The sequence below is a fragment of the Hordeum vulgare genome, chromosome 1H (assembly GCF_904849725.1).
Source record: "Hordeum vulgare subsp. vulgare chromosome 1H, MorexV3_pseudomolecules_assembly, whole genome shotgun sequence".
Classification (NCBI taxonomy): Eukaryota; Viridiplantae; Streptophyta; class Magnoliopsida; order Poales; family Poaceae; genus Hordeum; species Hordeum vulgare.
Window position 1 is genome coordinate 500,592,587 of NC_058518.1, and position 17,825 is coordinate 500,610,411.

General features: G+C 45.2%; 1 protein-coding gene across 1 annotated transcript; it reads right to left on the reverse strand.

Moving 5' to 3' along the window:
- Positions 1-381: 381 nt before the first annotated feature.
- LOC123450363 (alpha-hordothionin) lies at positions 382-1,695 on the reverse strand. The gene is made up of 3 exons (XM_045127658.1): positions 1,326-1,695; positions 836-907; positions 382-744 (listed from the first exon to the last, which is right to left on the reverse strand). The coding sequence occupies exons 1-3, from the start codon at positions 1,552-1,554 to the stop codon at positions 644-646; spliced, it is 402 nt and encodes a 133-aa protein (XP_044983593.1). The 5' UTR covers positions 1,555-1,695; the 3' UTR covers positions 382-643.
- Positions 1,696-17,825: the final 16,130 nt, after the last annotated feature.

The window sequence follows — 17,825 nt, forward strand, 5'->3', positions numbered from 1 at the left end:
ATGTTAACTTCATCTTTTCGGCGGCAGTGGACAGTTGGCTCACTTGGCGGAGGAGGGCTTCACGTTGTTGTGTGTTTGCATGGTTGGCGTTTGTTATGGTGTTCAGCCCATCGTCGACGGGTGTGGGCTTGTCCCAGTGTGTTTCAATGTTTGGGAGTGGACTTCACCTTTGTATCGGTTTTAGCCAGGTTTTTCATAATTAACCGAGCAAAATCTGCTTCTTAATTAATAAAAGGGTCAAAGATCTTGTGCCTCATGTGTAAAAATAAAAGCTCAGAGAATTGCTCACCAAAAATGCAAAAAAATTGATCCATTTCAGGCTTACGTCACGACAACACAGAACTTGTGCTCAAGCCTAAATAAAAAAAGGACTAGAGAAAATTACTTGAAGCATGTACTCATGAAGTTTATATCCACAGGCAAATGATACAACATGTACCATTTTATCTCAGTCATGGCGGTACTTCACGGCAGCAACATGGCATTCATTATGACGGCTTTTATTCGAACAAGGAATGGAAATACACACACATAAAACAGGTTGACACACTGGTTTGGATACTCTCGATGGGATCCAATTTTATTGAACGCAAAGGTCAGACACACCTTGCCCTGTGAAATCTCAGACCATGGATACACATCATTAGGCAGTAAGGGATGTGAGGCCAGCATCACCGTTGCAGAAATTGACACAAGCATCACCACAATTTTCCAAATAGAGTTTCATTTCTTCGTCGTCAGCAGCTGGTGCCCAAATATATAGCATATTATGTGTCAAGAAGTAGCCTTTTCAATTAGTTTACAGGAATACACATACCAGATGAATTTTATTTACCTGCGTTGACCATGTAGTCACACATGGAAGCCCTACACCCCAAGTTGCAATACTTGACGGTGTCTGGTTCATCTGTCAAAATAAAACATCTAGCATGTAAATATAATCGCGTATAAGACAAACAATTCCTCTCTTACAATACATTATCGTCTTTGATATTGGCATCGTCTCCGTCATTCGCTTTTTATTAGTTATTTCACAATTACTTTTCGGTAACCAGGCAACTCTTTTCTAACTTTTTTGATGAATCGGATCCTAAGAGACAGCCTTTCGAAAAAAATACTTGTTGGTAAAAAAATACGAAAACTTATATTTATGGAAACGTTGTTCATGGAAAAACTCATACAAATATCATCGGAAAAAAATTAAAAAAGTTCATTATATTATTAGGAAAACTTAGAAAACTCTAACTCGCCATACGCTTTATATGATGGCATCTTATTTTAGAAAGAACTAGTAATATGGAATATAAGGAGTTCATTCCCTTTACCTGAGTTGGACACAAGGGCCAATTTGGGGAAGCCTGTAGGGCATTTTCCGCTACTTGTGAGTTTACACCTACAGACGCCTGCGCATAGCTTCTGAGCACCACGGACGCGGCAAAGATTGTAGCAGTTTCTTCCTAGGGTGCTCCTGCAGCAACTCTTGCCTTCTACTTGCACCTGTTCGAGAACCAACCCCAGTATAAGTAAACACACCATCACACCCTTGAGGCCCATGGCTGGTTGGCTGTCTTGTAGAACACAGGCTTTGGTTGATGGGATTACTGAGACTAGGCTTGGATGGCTCTTAGTTATAGGAGATGGTGGTTGTGGCACACAGGATGTCCAAGCGATGGTTGTTGTAGGTAAATGTTACGTGTTCATGCCAGCCGGACGAAAAACAAAACCTCTTAGCTGTTAACTACGAGTGTGTTTGAAGTGCTACACTCCACCTCTAAACTCTACTTCACTCCTCTTCTAAACTCCACTCACAATCATTAACCACATGCGACAATGACAAAATCGGTTTCTAGTTGCATATCACTCCTTAAACATGATACTTTTTAAAAGAGCTTATGGACAAATATTGTACCTTGTCCTTCTTGCCATGCCAAGGAGCCGACTTTGGCAATGAAAACAAAGTGTCGTTAATCACAGGCGGCAATGGAAAAAAGGCGACCTTATGGCTGTCATCCATCCCAAGAGAAATTTGGTCAAGTGTATGATAAAGATGATGGTTATGAAATACGTGCAAGCAAACATGTTTGTATCAAACCATCTGCGACCACAGTTCACATGGTAATGCATCTCTCAAAACCGAAACTTTTGGGCAGTTAGCTAGTTCTTGTCCTTATGTGCTTTAGGGCCTTTTCAGCGCTCCACGGTGCTAAAAGTGTCACATCGGCAAAAAGTTAATGTAGCAAAGTAATTAATTAGAAGAAGAGATAGCATGAAGACCCAAGGAAGAAACAACAATGTCAAACGAGTAAATCTATGCAAAATATCATATGCATGCGGAATTTTGTTGCTAAACCATAAAATGGAGAAATCTTAGCTAGAAAAAGCTAAGTTATGTACATGCATATGTGAGTTTAGTTCATAAGTCCTTCGATGCACTTAGCACCTTGTCTAATCACCTGTGGTGGATCCAAAAACCTCTCGAATGCGAAGCAAAGCACAAACTAAGGTATCTTAAGATGCCATTTTTAATACAAAGTCATCATATAAAAATGTCTAACATAAGATGTCGTATCGATGCTAGATTCACTCATGAGTGAGCACCATTACTTTTTTCTAGAATGCAACTGACCTCTACCTGGGACCGGGAAAGTTTGTACGATGAGATAATACAATTTTGTTGGAAAAAAATAACGATGAATCTTTCACAAATTTGATGACGTGCGAAGAGAAAGGAGTGGCATGTGTCCGAGCAGAAAATCAACACTAGTAGAAAACAGGGCTTTGGTCGAGGCGAGATAAGAGATTTAATCCCGATTCTGTTACGAACCGGGACCATATCAGTCCCTGTTCATGAGGCCAGGGCGTCGGCTGGGCCAGGGTCCCGGTTCGTCTGACTCCTTTGGTCCTGGTTCCATACACGAACCGAGACCAATGGTCCTCACTCCTCGCGCAGCACCTTTAGTCCCGGTTGGTGGGTGGAACCGGGACTAAAAGTCAGTCTTCTGTCCCGGTTCTGGCCACCAACCGGGACCAAAGAGATACTTATATATACCCTCGCCCCTGCCCACCCTCTCCTCTGTTTTTTGGCCATGTGGGAGGTGTGCATGCCCTGCTATGTTCACCGTTCTATGCATGCACATGAGGTGTTCGATGAAATGCCCGAGCCACACTTAAGCTTTCTCCTCTCCAAGCTCGACCTCCAAGCTCCATTTTCCTCAAGATTTGTCTAGGTTTGGTGGTGCAGCAACTACACAAGTGTTCTAAAAGGTTAGCTACTTCATTCTTTCATCGCTCACCGCTAGTTTAGCTAATTTTAAATGCTCTAGAAGTAGAGTGCTTGTGGGTTTTAGTGTAGGAGTGTATGTGGGAGTTCTTTTGATTTAGATGCACAATCGATCCCATCGCCGGCACCACCATGGTGAGCCTCTTGTTCTTATCTTCTTTCTAAATAAAATCTTACTGGTATGATTTAGATAGATACTTGTGTAAATTTCTTACTTTTATTATTGTTTGTTATTATATAGTGCGATGGTATTGGTATGCACACACGTCGGTCCTCGTCCGGCCTATGATTGAGACGTGCTATATTTTCTTTTATAACTATTTGTTTTATTTAGTGTTTATGACAATTATGCCGACCAACGTGACATGGATGTTTTTATCTAGGAGGTATGTGAACCGGAAACTCCAACCGACCCTCTTGTCGAGAGGTTAAATTTAGTTGAAAAAGAAAATAGTTACTTGAAGAAAAAAATAGAAAAAATTAAAGAGAAGAATATGGAATTGGAGTTGTATGTTGCCGATGTCGTCGTTGATCACAAGATCAAGATGGATGCAATGCGATTGAAGATGGACGCAATGCGCTTGAAGATGGATGAAGTGTGGTTAGAGATTAGGAATATTAGAAAATATGCCATTGATAAAGAGGCTTGGTATCATTATGATGTTGGGTCAATTGTTACCTTAGTTGTGATGTTGATCACATTTGTTCTTGCATTTAAATGTTTTACATAGTTGTATGTTGTTTTATGAGCACAATATATGAATTTTACGTATTTATTTTTGCAGTAATAACATTTGATCACTGATACGTCTCCACCGTATCTACTTTTTCAAACTCTTTTGCCCTTGTTTTGAACTCTAATTTGCATGATTTGAATGGCACCAACCCGGACTGACGTTGTTTTTAGCAGAATTGCCATGGTGTTGTTTTTACGCAAAAATAAAAGTTCTCGGAATGACCTGGAAATTTACGAGGATTTTTTGTCGAATATATAAAAAATACTGACGCAAGAATTACGTGGAGGGACGGAGCCAGGAGCCCACAAGCCCAGGAGGCGTGGCCCCCTAGCCGCGCTTGGCAGGCTTGTGAGGCCCTCGTGGCTCCGCCGCCTCCAACTCGAGCACTATATAGTCTATCTCGCCCAGAAAAAATAAAAGGAGAAGAGTTCATCGCGTTTTAAGATACGGAGCCGTCGCCACCACTTGTTCTTCCTCTGGAGGGCAGATCTGGAGTCCGTTCTAGGGTCCGGAGAGGGGAGATCGACGTCATCGTCATCATCAACCATCCTTCATCGCCAATTCCATGATGCTCTTCACCGTTCGTGAGTAATCTCATCGATCGTAGGCTTGCTGGACGGTGATGGGTTGGATGAGATCTATCATGTAATCGAGTTAGTTTTGATGGGTTTTGATCCCTAGTATCCACTATCACTAGTGGGGACGGGGCCTTTAGCCCCGGCCCGTAAGGGGCTTTAGTCCCGGTTCACCAACCGGGACTAAAGGCCTAACCTTTAGTCCCGGCCCTGTTACAAGCCGGGTCTAAAGGTGCTCCACGTGGGCGCCTTGTAGCGCCCCAGGGGCAGGACCTTTAGTCCCGGTTCGTTACACGGGCCGGAACTAAAGAGTTTCAGATTTTGCTTATTTTCGGGGTTTTTTTTGAATGAAATTATTTTTGGGTTTTAGGGTTTAGGTGTTCGGGAGATTAACGTGATGCCTCGTTTGGTGTTCGAGAATTAGTTTTCATATAATTTATATAGAAATAATTATACATATATATATATATAAGGTTAACTTATCTTACAAGCGAGCATATATATATACAATTATATGGAGATCTGAATTATCGGGACTAGAGCCCGTCTATTCGATTACATGGACGAATATCAGTAATGCCCCCTAGCTACACTATATCGTCCTTTGTCATCTATAGTTTCCGTCCTCAGAAAGGTCGCAAGCTCCTCTGCAACAGCAATCGCGCATTGCTCTGGTAGGACCTTCGTCGTCATACTGTGATGGAAGGGTCGTGAAGTATTTTGCAAATGCTATTTGCTTCTCGGTGTATTCCGGGCGGGGATTGGGTTCCTTCTTTTTCATCTGCACATCATAATGTTCCTTTGCTATCCTGGCGTTTTCCTCGGGGGTACGATCATAAGGTCTGATAGGAAGATTAGCATGACGTACCTTTGGGAGGGGAAACCGTTTGCGCTTTGGGGTGCTCTGTGGCTTAGGAATCGTCGGCGGAGCGTTCTTGGTGGCACGCTCCCGCTTTGTATCCGGAGCAGGCGGCGGCGGAGACGGACGACCCAAGTCCGGCGGCGGTGATCGAGATGGACTCGTGTTGTGCTGGACGACGTCATGTGGAGGGCTTGGAGGTAATGGAGGTGTAGGTGACCTGCGACGACTCGGAGGCGGTGTTGTCCTTGGGGCCGAGCCTGGAAGCTTGATGTAGTTCTTGTCCCATAGGATGACTCCACCCAGTACTTCTCCGAGTGTCCTCTTATCTTCGGGTCCAGCTATGTCGAGCTCCATATCATTAAACCCCGTCATGATTTCATCCACCCCGACTTTAGCAAAGCCAGCTGGAATCTCACGGCCATGCCAGCGTGCATCAGGGCCAGAAGGTAAAGCTTGTCCGACGGCCACCTTCATGGATATGTTCTTGAATTTCTAATGGAGTTCACATGATGTTGACTCCTTGATTCCATCCACGGGGTAGCCGGGACCGCCCTCTATCATTCTTCGTTCATCGTCGGGCGGGGCCTCAGATTCAGCCACGCTGCTTTTCCGCTTAGATGGGGCGCCGGTAATATCAAGTGCAGGATCTTCCTGGCGCGGTACTCCTCTAAGCTCATCAATCTACTTCTGTTGCTCGTTAATCCTGGCAAGCAACTGGTTGAACTTGTCATTCTCCTCATCCTGCTGCCGCTTCTTTGCTCTCTCTCGGCTTCTGTAAGTGTCTTGCCCTCTGGCAAACCCAAGCCACCACGGGTAAGAAGGACCGAAGCCTCGCGTTCGTCCTCCATGTTCGTCATTGCCGAGGACCAGTGTGAGCAAATCTTTATCTCTATCTGCAGTGAACTTTCTTTGTCCCTCCTTAATTTCTTTCACTATCCTTTTCCAATTGTCCCTGGGTATCCTAAGATTGTCATTGCAGATGAGGTCCCCTGTTGTTTCGTCGTACGACCCACCATGCGCAAGGAACCAATTTCTTGCTCTCAAGTCCCACTCATCACGGAGTGGTTCAGGTACGATGCCTTTATCTATCATATTGTGTAGAAACACAGGACCGAGAATTCTAATCTCTTCGACTAGGTGAACTAGGAGGTGTGTCATTATATTGAAGAAGGATGGAGGGAACAACAACTCAAAGCTGACCAGACATTGGACCACATCAATTTGTAACCCTGATAGACTTTCTCGATCGATTACCTTCTGAGAAATTGCATTGAGGAATGCACATACCTTCACAATTGCCAGGCGAACATTTTTCGGTAGAATTCCCCTCAATGCAACCGGAAGCAATTGCGTCATAAGCACGTGGCAGTCATGAGACTTTAGGTTTTGGAATTTTTTGTCTTTCATATTTACGATTCCCTTTATATTCGACGAGAAGCCAGTCGGGACCTTGATACTGAAAAGGACTTCAAAGAAGATTTCCTTCTCTTCCTTAGTAAGAGTGTAGTTGGCACGCCCTTGAAACTGCCCTGGATGCATGCCATCTCTTCCTTTATGACGTTCCTGGTCCTCCCGTGCTTCCGGTGTATCTTTTGACTTCCCATACAAGCCCAGGAAGCCTAGAATATTCACGCAGAGATTCTTCGTCAGGTGCATCACGTCGATTGCCGAGCGGACCTCATGGACTTCCCAGTAGGGTAGCTCCCAAAATATAGATTTTTTTCTTCCACATGGGTACGCGCTTATCAGGGCCGTTAGGAACAGGTTGGCTGCCGGGACCCTTTCCAAAGATTACTTTTAAATCTTTGACCATATCAAATACTTCAGCACCAGTACGGATGACAGGCTTCCCCTGGGGTTCTGCCTTGCCATTGAAATGCTTGCCTTTTTTCTTTAAGGGATGCTTGGGCAGAAGAAAACGACGATTGTACGGATACACATTCTTCCTACAGTTGTCGAGATATATACTTTCTGTCTGATCCAAACAGTGCGTGCATGCATTGTATCCCTTGTTTGATTGTCCTGAAATGTTACTAAGAGCAGGCCAATCATTGATGGTTACGAAAAGCAACGCTCGAAGGTCAAATTCCTCTTGTTTGTGCTCGTCCCACACACGTACACCTGGTTCGGCCCACAGCTGTAAAAGTTCATCAACTAATGGCCTTAGGTACACATCAATATCGTTGCCGGGTTGCTTTGGACCTTGTATAAACACTGGCATCATAATGAACTTCCGCTTCATGCACAACCAAGGAGGAAGGTTATAGATACATAGAGTAACGGGCCAGGTGCTGTGACTGCAACTCTGCTCCCCAAAAGGATTCATGCCATCTGTACTCAGACCTAACCATAAGTTCCTTGCGTCAGCTGCAAATCTCGGGAACTCTCTCTCGATTTTTCTCCACTGCCGACCATCAGCGGTGTGCCTCAACTTATCGTCTTTCATACGATCTTCCATGTGCCATCGCAACAACTTCGCATGATCTTTATTTCTGAACAGACGTTTCAACCGTGGTATTATAGGAGCATACCACATCACCTTGGCAGGAACCCTCTTCCTGGGTGGCTCGCCCTCAATATCACCAGGGTCATCTTTTCTGATCTTATACCGCAATGCAGTGCATACCGGGCATTTATCCATATTCTCGTACTTCTCACCGCGGAAGAGGATGCAGTCATTAGGGCATGCATGTATCTTCTCCACGTCTAATCCTAGAGGGCAGACAAGCTTCTTTGCTTCGTACGTGCTGGCGGGCAATTCGTTCTTTCTTGGAAGCATCTTCTTCATCAGTACCAGCAACTTTTCGAATGACGAGTCAGTCACACCGGTCTGTGCCTTCCACTTCAGCAATTCCAGTGTGCTACCCAGCTTCTTCTGGCCATCTTCACAAGTTGGGTACAACAATTTATTGTGGTCCTGTAACATCTGCTCGAACTGCAACCTTTCCTTTTCTGTGTCGCAACCTCGCCGTGCATCAGAAATGACCCGACCAAGATGATTAGCGGGCTCATCTGGTTCCCGTTCTTCATCCTGATCTTCTTCTTCATTGTCTTCCATTGCAGTATCAGCATACTCAGGGAACATAGATCGGTAGTTGTCATCATCGTTCTCTTCTTCTTCATCATCGTCTTCCATCATAACCCCTCTTTCTCCGTGCTTGGTCCAAACATTATAGCCCGACATAAAACCGGACCGAAGCAGGTGGCTCTGAATGACTCTTAGGAAGTGTAATCCTTCTCATTCCGACATTCAACACATGGACAAAACATATAGCCACCACCATGCTTGTTCATATCGGCTGCATCTCGAAAAGAATGCACGCCTTCTCTGTAAGCGGTTGTGCGTCGATCACTGTACATCCATGGATGGCTCATCTGCGTTATACGACAGTATATCAAATACAATCACGATCCTAAAAATTAGTACCGCACGGTCTAAACGAGGAAATATAGTTGCTAACCTTTTAGAATAAGTAGAAATAAAGAGGAAGATGTTTAAGCGTGGCTCAGGCATCTCATATCGTAGTTGTGTTCGGTGAACTGAAGCGGCATCGCTCTAACACACATTTCAACAAACACCTCTAGTGCATCAAAAAAAGTGGAGAGCAAGCACCCACCCACAATCCTCCATCCAAGAAAAATGCAACGAAGAGGGGAGAGGGGGGCTGTGCTATATATAGGCAGAGGACTTTAGTCCCGGTTTGAGACACAAACCGGGACTAAAGGTGGCGCACATGTGGGCTGCACACCGCGTAGCCCTTTAGTCCCGGTTTGGGACACGAACCGGGACTAAAGGCTCCTTACGGGCCGGGACTAAAGCCTCGAGGGAGGATATGAGAATTGGGGCGACGTGGCCGGGCCTTTAGTCCCGGCCCAGAGGCAGGCCGGGACTAAAGGGTCCCGGCCAAAGGCCCGTTTTCCACTAGTGTATGTTCTAAGATTGATGTTGCTACTACTTTGTTATGCTTAATGCTTGTCACTAGGGCCCGAGTGACATGATTTCGGATCTGAACCTATTATGTTGTCATCAATATATGTGTGTTCTTGATCCTATCTTGCAAGTTGTAGTCATCTACTATGTGTTATGACCCCGCAATCCCGGAGTGACAATAGCCGATACCACTCCCGGAGATGACCATAGTATGAGGAGTTCATGTATTCACGTTATGCTAATGCTTTGTTCCGGTTCTCTATTAAAAGGAGACCTTAATATCCCTTAGTTTCCATTAGGACCCCGTTGCCACGGGAGGGATGGACAATAGATGTCATGCAAGTTCTTTTCCATAAGCATGTATGACTATATATGGAATACATGCCTACATTATATTGATGAACTGGAGCTAGTTACAAATCACCCCATGTTATAACTGTTACATGATGAATGTCATCCGACATAATTATCCATCACCGATCCAATGCCTATGAGTCTTTTCCTACTGGTCCTTGCTAAGTTACTTTACCGCTACTACTGTCACTGCTGCTACTGTTACCGCTATTGTTGTCACTGCCGCTACTGTTACCGTTGCTACCATTGCTATCACACTACTTTGCTATTAAAACTTTGCTGCAGATACTAAGTCTTTCAGGTGTGGTTGAGTTGACAACTCAACTGCTAATACTCGAGAATATTCTTTGGCTTTCCCTTGTGTCGAATCAACAAATTTGGGTTGAATACTCTACCCTCGAAAACTGTTGCGATCCCCTATACTTGTGGGTTATCAATCACTACTGTACTTTGGGTTTAATGTGATGATGAACTTGTATTAATTTTGTCATTTCTCTATTCATGATGTTCTGCAATGGTTTTTGATATACTTAATTTCATAATACAGATGAAGCGCCAATGGATGTACGGTGAACGATACACTTCGGAGTAGCTACTGCCGAGTTCCTTGTTTATCAGTAGCGCATATTATGAGGCCCGCGCTACTGCTAAGGACATTAGCAGTAGCGCTGGGAGGCATCCAGCGCTACTGCTTAATAGTAGCAGCGCTTTCTACTTTCCAGCGCTACTAATAGGCTCCTACCTATAAGGTTTTTCCTAGTAGTGCTTATCTCTATTGTGTTCCATCTCCTCTCCTCTTCAAGGAAAAACTCAATGCAGTTTACGAGTAGCACGCTGCCACATCTTTACCATCTCCACATAAGTGCCCTTCACCCACACCGCTTTCTAGAGTTTGTGATCATCGCCCCGCCGCATTCAGCGAGAGGTCACCACCTCCGCCGCGGCCGCTGCCACCACTCTAGAATGTATCTTGCTGCTCAAAGGTCGTTGTTGGTAGACAGGCCTACCTTTGAAGGGCCTCATCTCCCCTTCAGATCTGCATCTGCCATTGAAGTGGAAAAGCTCGAGCGGGGTGGTCTGTGTCGCTGGAAGTAGAGGATGTTTTGATGCAGGAGCAGAAAGGAAGCATGGCAGAGAAGGTATTAACGACCCTGGGTCTTTACAGGCTGGTGGAAACATGAATGGTCCACTTAACCGCTCCGATAAGATCTTCATGTTTCAGCTCAATCGAGCCGTTGTGGACATGTGGGGTCTAACACTCAATTAATGGTGTCCCGCGAAATGCGGGGCACGATCTTTGTTTTGATAAGACTTGCCAAGAGTTGCCTCAAATCGTTGTTCGAGTAAGTTATGACTGATATGCACAATGTCATTAACATGATGATTCGGGAAAAGTTATCAGTACCTTGTTTCAGGATTGGTCTATGGTTTAGTCCTCGGTGCTCTGGTAACCACTTTGGGCAAAAGAAGGTGCCACACAGATGACTAGAGAACTGTTGAACTCATTTGTCGAGCCGAAATCTGAAGAAGATTGTTCGATAAAGAACCTTATGCTCGGCATCGAAGACTAGTTCAAGGGATACTCAAGAAGTCCTGGACTAAGGGGTCCCACTTGAGGTGGTCTAGTCCCTAGACTGAGCTCGAGGCCCACCGTGGAGGAAGGATTTCGGAGGTCCACTAAAGGATTGTGAGCATATCAGATTCTACCAAACACTTGGCGTGCACTCCAGGGAAAGGATGATTCGTTCGACATGTAATCCATAGATGGTATCTGATACGTCTCCATCGTATCTACTTTTCCTAACTCTTTTGCCCCTGTTTTGGACTCTAATTTGCATGATTTGAATGGAATTAACCTGGACTAACGCTGTTTTCAGCAGAATTGCCTTGGTGTTATTTTTCTGCAGAAATCAAAGTTCTCCAAACGTCCTGAAAATTTACGGAGATCATTTGTGGAAAATATGAAAAATATCTGCGCGAAGTTACACCTGAGGGGGTGGGCCAGTGGGCCACAAGCCCCGGCTCCGCCACCACCCCCCTGGTAGCGGTGGGCAAGCTTGTGGGGCCCACACGGCTCTGACGCCCCCAATTCCAGCTCTGTAAGTTCACTTTCGTCCCAGAAAAAATAAAAAGAGAAGTTTTCATCGCGTTTGTGATACGGAGCCGCCGCCACCACCTGTTCTTCATCTGGAGGGCAGATCTGGAGTCCGTCTTGGGCTCCGGAGAGGGGAAATCGTCGCCATCGTCATCATCAACCTTCTTCCCTCTCCAATTCCATGAAGCTCTTCGTCGTTCGTGATTAATCTATTCGTAGGCTCGCTGAGCGGTGATGAGTATGATGAGATCTATCATGTAATCGAGTTAGTTTTGATGGGGATTGATCCCTAGTATCCACTATGTTCTGAGATTGATGTTGCTACTACTTTGCCATGCTTAATGCTTGTCACTAGGGCCCGAGTGCCATGATTTCAGATATGAAATTATTATGTTGTCACCAATATATGTGTGTTTTAGATCCGATCTTGCAAGTTGTAGTTACCTACTATGTGTTATGATCCAGCAACCCCGGAGTGACAATAACCGGAACCACTCCCGGTGATGACCATAGTTTGAGGAGTTCATGTGTTCACCAAGTGCTAATGCGTTGGTCCGGTTCTTTATCAAAAGGAGAACTTAATATCCCGTAGTTTCATTTTGGACCCCGCTGCCACGGGAGGGATGGACAATAGATGTCATGCAAGTTCTTTTCCCTAAGCACGTATGACGACACATGGAATGCATGCCTACATCACATTGACGAACAAGAGCTAGCCACATATCTCTCCGTGTTATAACTGTTGCATGATGAATACCATCCAAACAAATCACCAACCCATTGCCTACGAGTTTGTCCTACTGCTGTTGTTACTTGTTTTGCTCTTCTGCTGTTACTACTGTTGTTGTTGCTGTTACTTGTTTTGCTCTGCTGCTGTTACTACTATTGCTGTTTCTGTTACTTGTCTTCCTCTGCTGCTGTTACTACTATTGCTACTGATGTTACTTGTCTTGCTCAGCTGCTATTGTTGCTACTACTGCCGCTTGCTTCTGTTGCTACTTGCTACTGCTGTCACTACTACTTTTCCTTGCCGCTGCTATTGCTCGTTACACTGCTGCTACTTGCTACAATTTTGGTTCGCTGGTCATTGACGGGAACTAACAATTTCCGTAAACGAGGCAACTTGGCGCCATTGATACAATCGTTAGGAATAGTCTGTCGTCAACAGATCGTTTCTGACACTGTTGTTATCATACTACTTTGTTGTTACTACTTTGCTTGCAGATACTAATCTTTCAGGTGTGGTTGAATCTGACAAATTCAGCTGCTAATACTCGAGAGTATTCTCTCACCTCTTGTTTGGCGATCAACAAATTTGGGCCGAATACTCTTGTTGGGAACGTCGCATGGGAAACAAAAAATTTCCTACGCGCACGAAGACCTATCATGGTGATGTCCATCTACGAGAGGGGATGTGTGATCTACGTACCCTTGTAGACCGTACAACGGAAGCGTTAGTGAACGCGGTTGATGTAGTGGAATGTCCTCACGTCCCTCGATCCGCCCCGCGAACCGTCCCGCGATCAGTCCCACGATCTAGTGCCGAACGGACGACACCTCCGCGTTCAGCACACGTACAGCTCGACGATGATCTCGGCCTTCTTGATCCAGCAAGAGAGACGGAGAGGTAGAAGAGTTCTCCGGCAGCGTGACGGCGCTCCGGAGGTTGGTGATGATCTCGTCTCAGCAGGGCTCCGCCCGAGCTCCGCAGAAACGTGATCTAGAGGAAAAACCGTGGAGGTATGTAGTCGGGCTGCCGTGGAAAACTCGTCTCAAATCAGCCCTAAAACCTCCGTATATATAGGTGGGAGAGGGGGAGCCTTGCCTTGGGGCTCAAGGAGCCCCAAGGGGGTCGGCCGAGCCAAGGGGGGAAGGTCTCCCCCCCCCCAAACCGAGTCCTACTTGGTTTGGTGGGTGGAGTCCTTCTTTCCTTTCCCACCTCCTCCTTTTTTTTATTTTCTCTTTCATTTTTTTCTATGGCGCATAGGGCCTTCTTGGGCTGTCCCACCAGCCCACTAAGGGCTGATGTGCCACCCCCAAGGCCTATGGGCTTCCCCGGGGTGGGTTGCCCCCCCCCCCCCCCGGTGAACTCCCGGAACCCATTCGTCATTCCCGGTACATTCCCGGTAACTCCGAAAACCTTCCGGTAATCAAATGAGGTCATCCTATATATCAATCTTCATTTCCGGACCATTCCGGAAACCCTCGTGACGTCCGTGATCTCATCCGGGACTCCGACCAACATTCGGTAACCAACCATATAACTCAAATACGCATAAAACAACGTCGAACCTTAAGTGTGCAGACCCTGCGGGTTCGAGAACTATGTAGACATGACCCGAGAGACTCCTCGGTCAATATCCAATAGCGGGACCTGGATGCCCATATTGGATCCTACATATTCTACGAAGATCTTATCGTTTGAACCTCAGTGCCAAGGATTCATATAATCCCGTATGTCATTCCCTTTGTCCTTCGGTATGTTACTTGCCCGAGATTCGATCGTCAGTATCCGCATACCTATTTCAATCTCGTTTACCGGCAAGTCTCTTTACTCGTTCCGTAATACAAGATCCCGCAACTTACACTAAGTTACATTGCTTGCAAGGCTTGTGTGTGATGTTGTATTACCGAGTGGGCCCCGAGATACCTCTCCGTCACACGGAGTGACAAATCCCAGTCTTGATCCATACTAACTCAACGAACACCTTCGGAGATACCTGTAGAGCATCTTTATAGTCACCCAGTTACGTTGCGACGTTTGATACACACAAAGTATTCCTCCGGTGTTAGTGAGTTATATGATCTCATGGTCATAGGAACAAATACTTGACACGCAGAAAAACAGTAGCAACAAAATGACACGATCAACATGCTACGTCTATTAGTTTGGGTCTAGTCCATCACGTGATTCTCCTAATGACGTGATCCAGTTATCAAGCAACAACACCTTGTTCATAATCAGAAGACAGTGACTATCTTTGATCAACTAGCTAGCCAACTAGAGGCTTGCTTGGGACAGTGTTTTGTCTATGTATCAACACATGTAAATGAGTCTTCATTCAATACAATTATAGCATGGATAATAAACGATTATCTTGATACAGGAATTATAATAATAACTATATTTATTATTGCCTCTAGGGCATAATTCCAACAGTCTCCCACTTGCACTAGAGTCAATAATCTAGCCCTCACATCATCATGCGAATTACATTGTAATAAATCTAACACCCATACAGTTCTGGTGTTGATCATGCTTTGCCCGTGGAAGAGGTTTAGTCAGCGGGTCTGCTACATTCAGATCCGTGTGCACTTTGCATATATTTACGTCCTCCCCTTCGACATAGTCGCGGATGAGGTTGAAGCGTCGTTTGATGTGTCTGGACTTCTTGTGAAACCGTGGTTCCTTTGCTAAGGCAATGGCACCCGTGTTGTCACAGAACAAGGTTATTGGATTCAGTGCACTTGGCACCACTCCAAGATCCGTCATGAATTGCTTCATCCAGACACCCTCCTTAGCCGCCTCCGAGGCGGCCATGTACTCCGCTTCACATGTAGAATCTGCTACGACGCTTTGCTTGGAACTGCACCAGCTTACCGCACCCCCATTAAGAATAAATACGTATCCGGTTTGCGACTTAGAGTCGTCCGGATCTGTGTCAAAACTTGCATCGACGTAACCTTTTACGGCGAGCTCTTCGTCACCTCCATACACGAGAAACATCTCCTTAGTACTTCGGGATATGCTTGGCCGCCGTCCAGTGATCCACTCTTGGATTACTCTGGAACCTACCTGCCATACTTATGGCCACGCTAACGTCCGGTCTAGTGCACAGCATTGCATACATGATAGAACCTATGGCTGAAGCATAGGGGACGGTGCGCATATGCTCTCTATCCTCATCAGTTGATGGGCACTAAGTCTTACTCAATCTCGTACCTTGTAAAACTGGCAAGAACCCTTTCTTGGACTATTCCATTTTGAACCTCTTCAAAACTTTATCAAGGTATGTGCTTTGTGAAAGTCCTATCAGGCGTTTTGATCTATCCCTGTAGATCTTAATGCCTAGAATATAAGCAGCTTCTCCTAGGTCCTTCATAGAGAAACTATTATTCAATTAATCCTTTATGCTCTCCAAAAACTCTACGTTGTTTCCAATCAGCAATATGTCATCCACTAGTATAAACCACTTGTATAAACCCAAATGCTTTGATCACCTCATCAAAGCGTTTGTTCCAACTCCGAGATGCTTGCACCAGTCCATAAATGGATCGCTGGAGCTTTCACACCTTGTTAGCATTCTTAGGATTGACAAAACCTTCGGGTTGCATCACATACAATTCTTCCTTAAGGAAACCGTTAAGGAACGCAGTTTTGACATCCATCTGCCAGATTTCATAATCGAAAAATGCAGCTATTGCTAACATGATTCTGACGGACTTAAGCATCGCTACGGGTGAGAATGTCTCATCGTAGTCAACTCCTTGAACTTGTGAAAAACCCTTTGCCACAAGTCGAGCTTTATAAACGGTCACATTGCCGTCCGCGTCCGTCTTCCTCTTAAAGATCCATTTGTTCTGAATAGCCTTCCGGACCTCAGGCAGTACTTCCAAAGTCCACACTTTGTTCTCATACATGGATCCTATCTCGGACTTCATGGCTTCTAGCCATTTGTTGGAATCTGGGCCCACCATTGCTTCTTCATAATTTGCAGGTTCATTGTTGTCCAACAACATGATTGATAAGACGGGATTACCGCACCACTCTGGAGCAGCACGTGGTCTCGTCGACCTGCGTGGTTCGACAGAAACTTGAACCGGAGTTTCATTATCATTATCATTAACTTCCTCCTCAACCGGCGTCGCAACGACAGAGGTTTCCCCTTGCCCAGCGCCGCCATCCAGAGGGATGAGAGGTTCGACAACCTCGTCAAGTTCTATCTGCCTCCCACTCAATTCTCTCGAGAGAAACTCCTTCTCGAGAAAAGCTTCGTTTTTAGCAACAAACACTTTGCCCTCGGATTTGAGATAGAAGGTGTACCCAACTGTCTCTTTTGGGTAACCTATGAAGACGCACCTTTCCGCTTTGGGTTCCAGCTTTTCAGGCTGAAGCTTTTTGACATAAGCATCACATCCCCAAACTTTAAGAAACGATAGCTTTGGCCTTTTGCCATACCACAGTTCGTATGGTGTCGTCTCAACGGATTTTGATGGTGCCCTATTTAAAGTGAATGCAGCTGTTTCTAATGCATAACCCCAAAACGATAACGGCAAATCGGTAAGAGACATCATAGATCGCACCATCTCTAATAAAGTACGATTACGATGTTCGGACACACCATTACGCTGTGGTGTTCCAGGCGGTGTCAACTGTGAAACAATTCCATATTGTCTTAAGTGAGCACCAAACTCGAAACTCAGATATTCACCCCCACGATCAGACCGTAGGAACTTGATCTTCTTGTTACGATGATTTTCAACTTCACTCTGAAATTGCTTGAACTTTTCAAATGTTTCAGACTTGTGCTTCATTAAGTAGACATAACCATATCTACTCAAAACGTCAGTGAAGGTGAGAAAATAACGATATCCGCCGCGTGCCTCTACGCTCATCGGACCACACACATCGGTATGTATGATTTCCAACAAGTCACTTGCATGCTCCATTGTTCTGGAGAACGGAGTTTTAGTCATCTTGCCCATGAGGAATGGTTCGCACGTGTCAAGTGAATCAAAGTCAAGTGACTCCAAAAGTCCATCGGCATGGAGTTTCTTCATGCGCTTTACACCAATATGACCTAAGCGGCAGTGCCACAAAAATATGGCGCTATCATTGTTAAATCTAACTCTTTTGGTCTCAATGTTATGTATGTGTGTATCGCTATCAAGATTCAATATGAACAATCCTCTCACATTGGGTGCATGACCATAAAAGATGTTACTCATAGAAATAGAACAACCATTATTCTCTGACTTAAAAGAGTAACC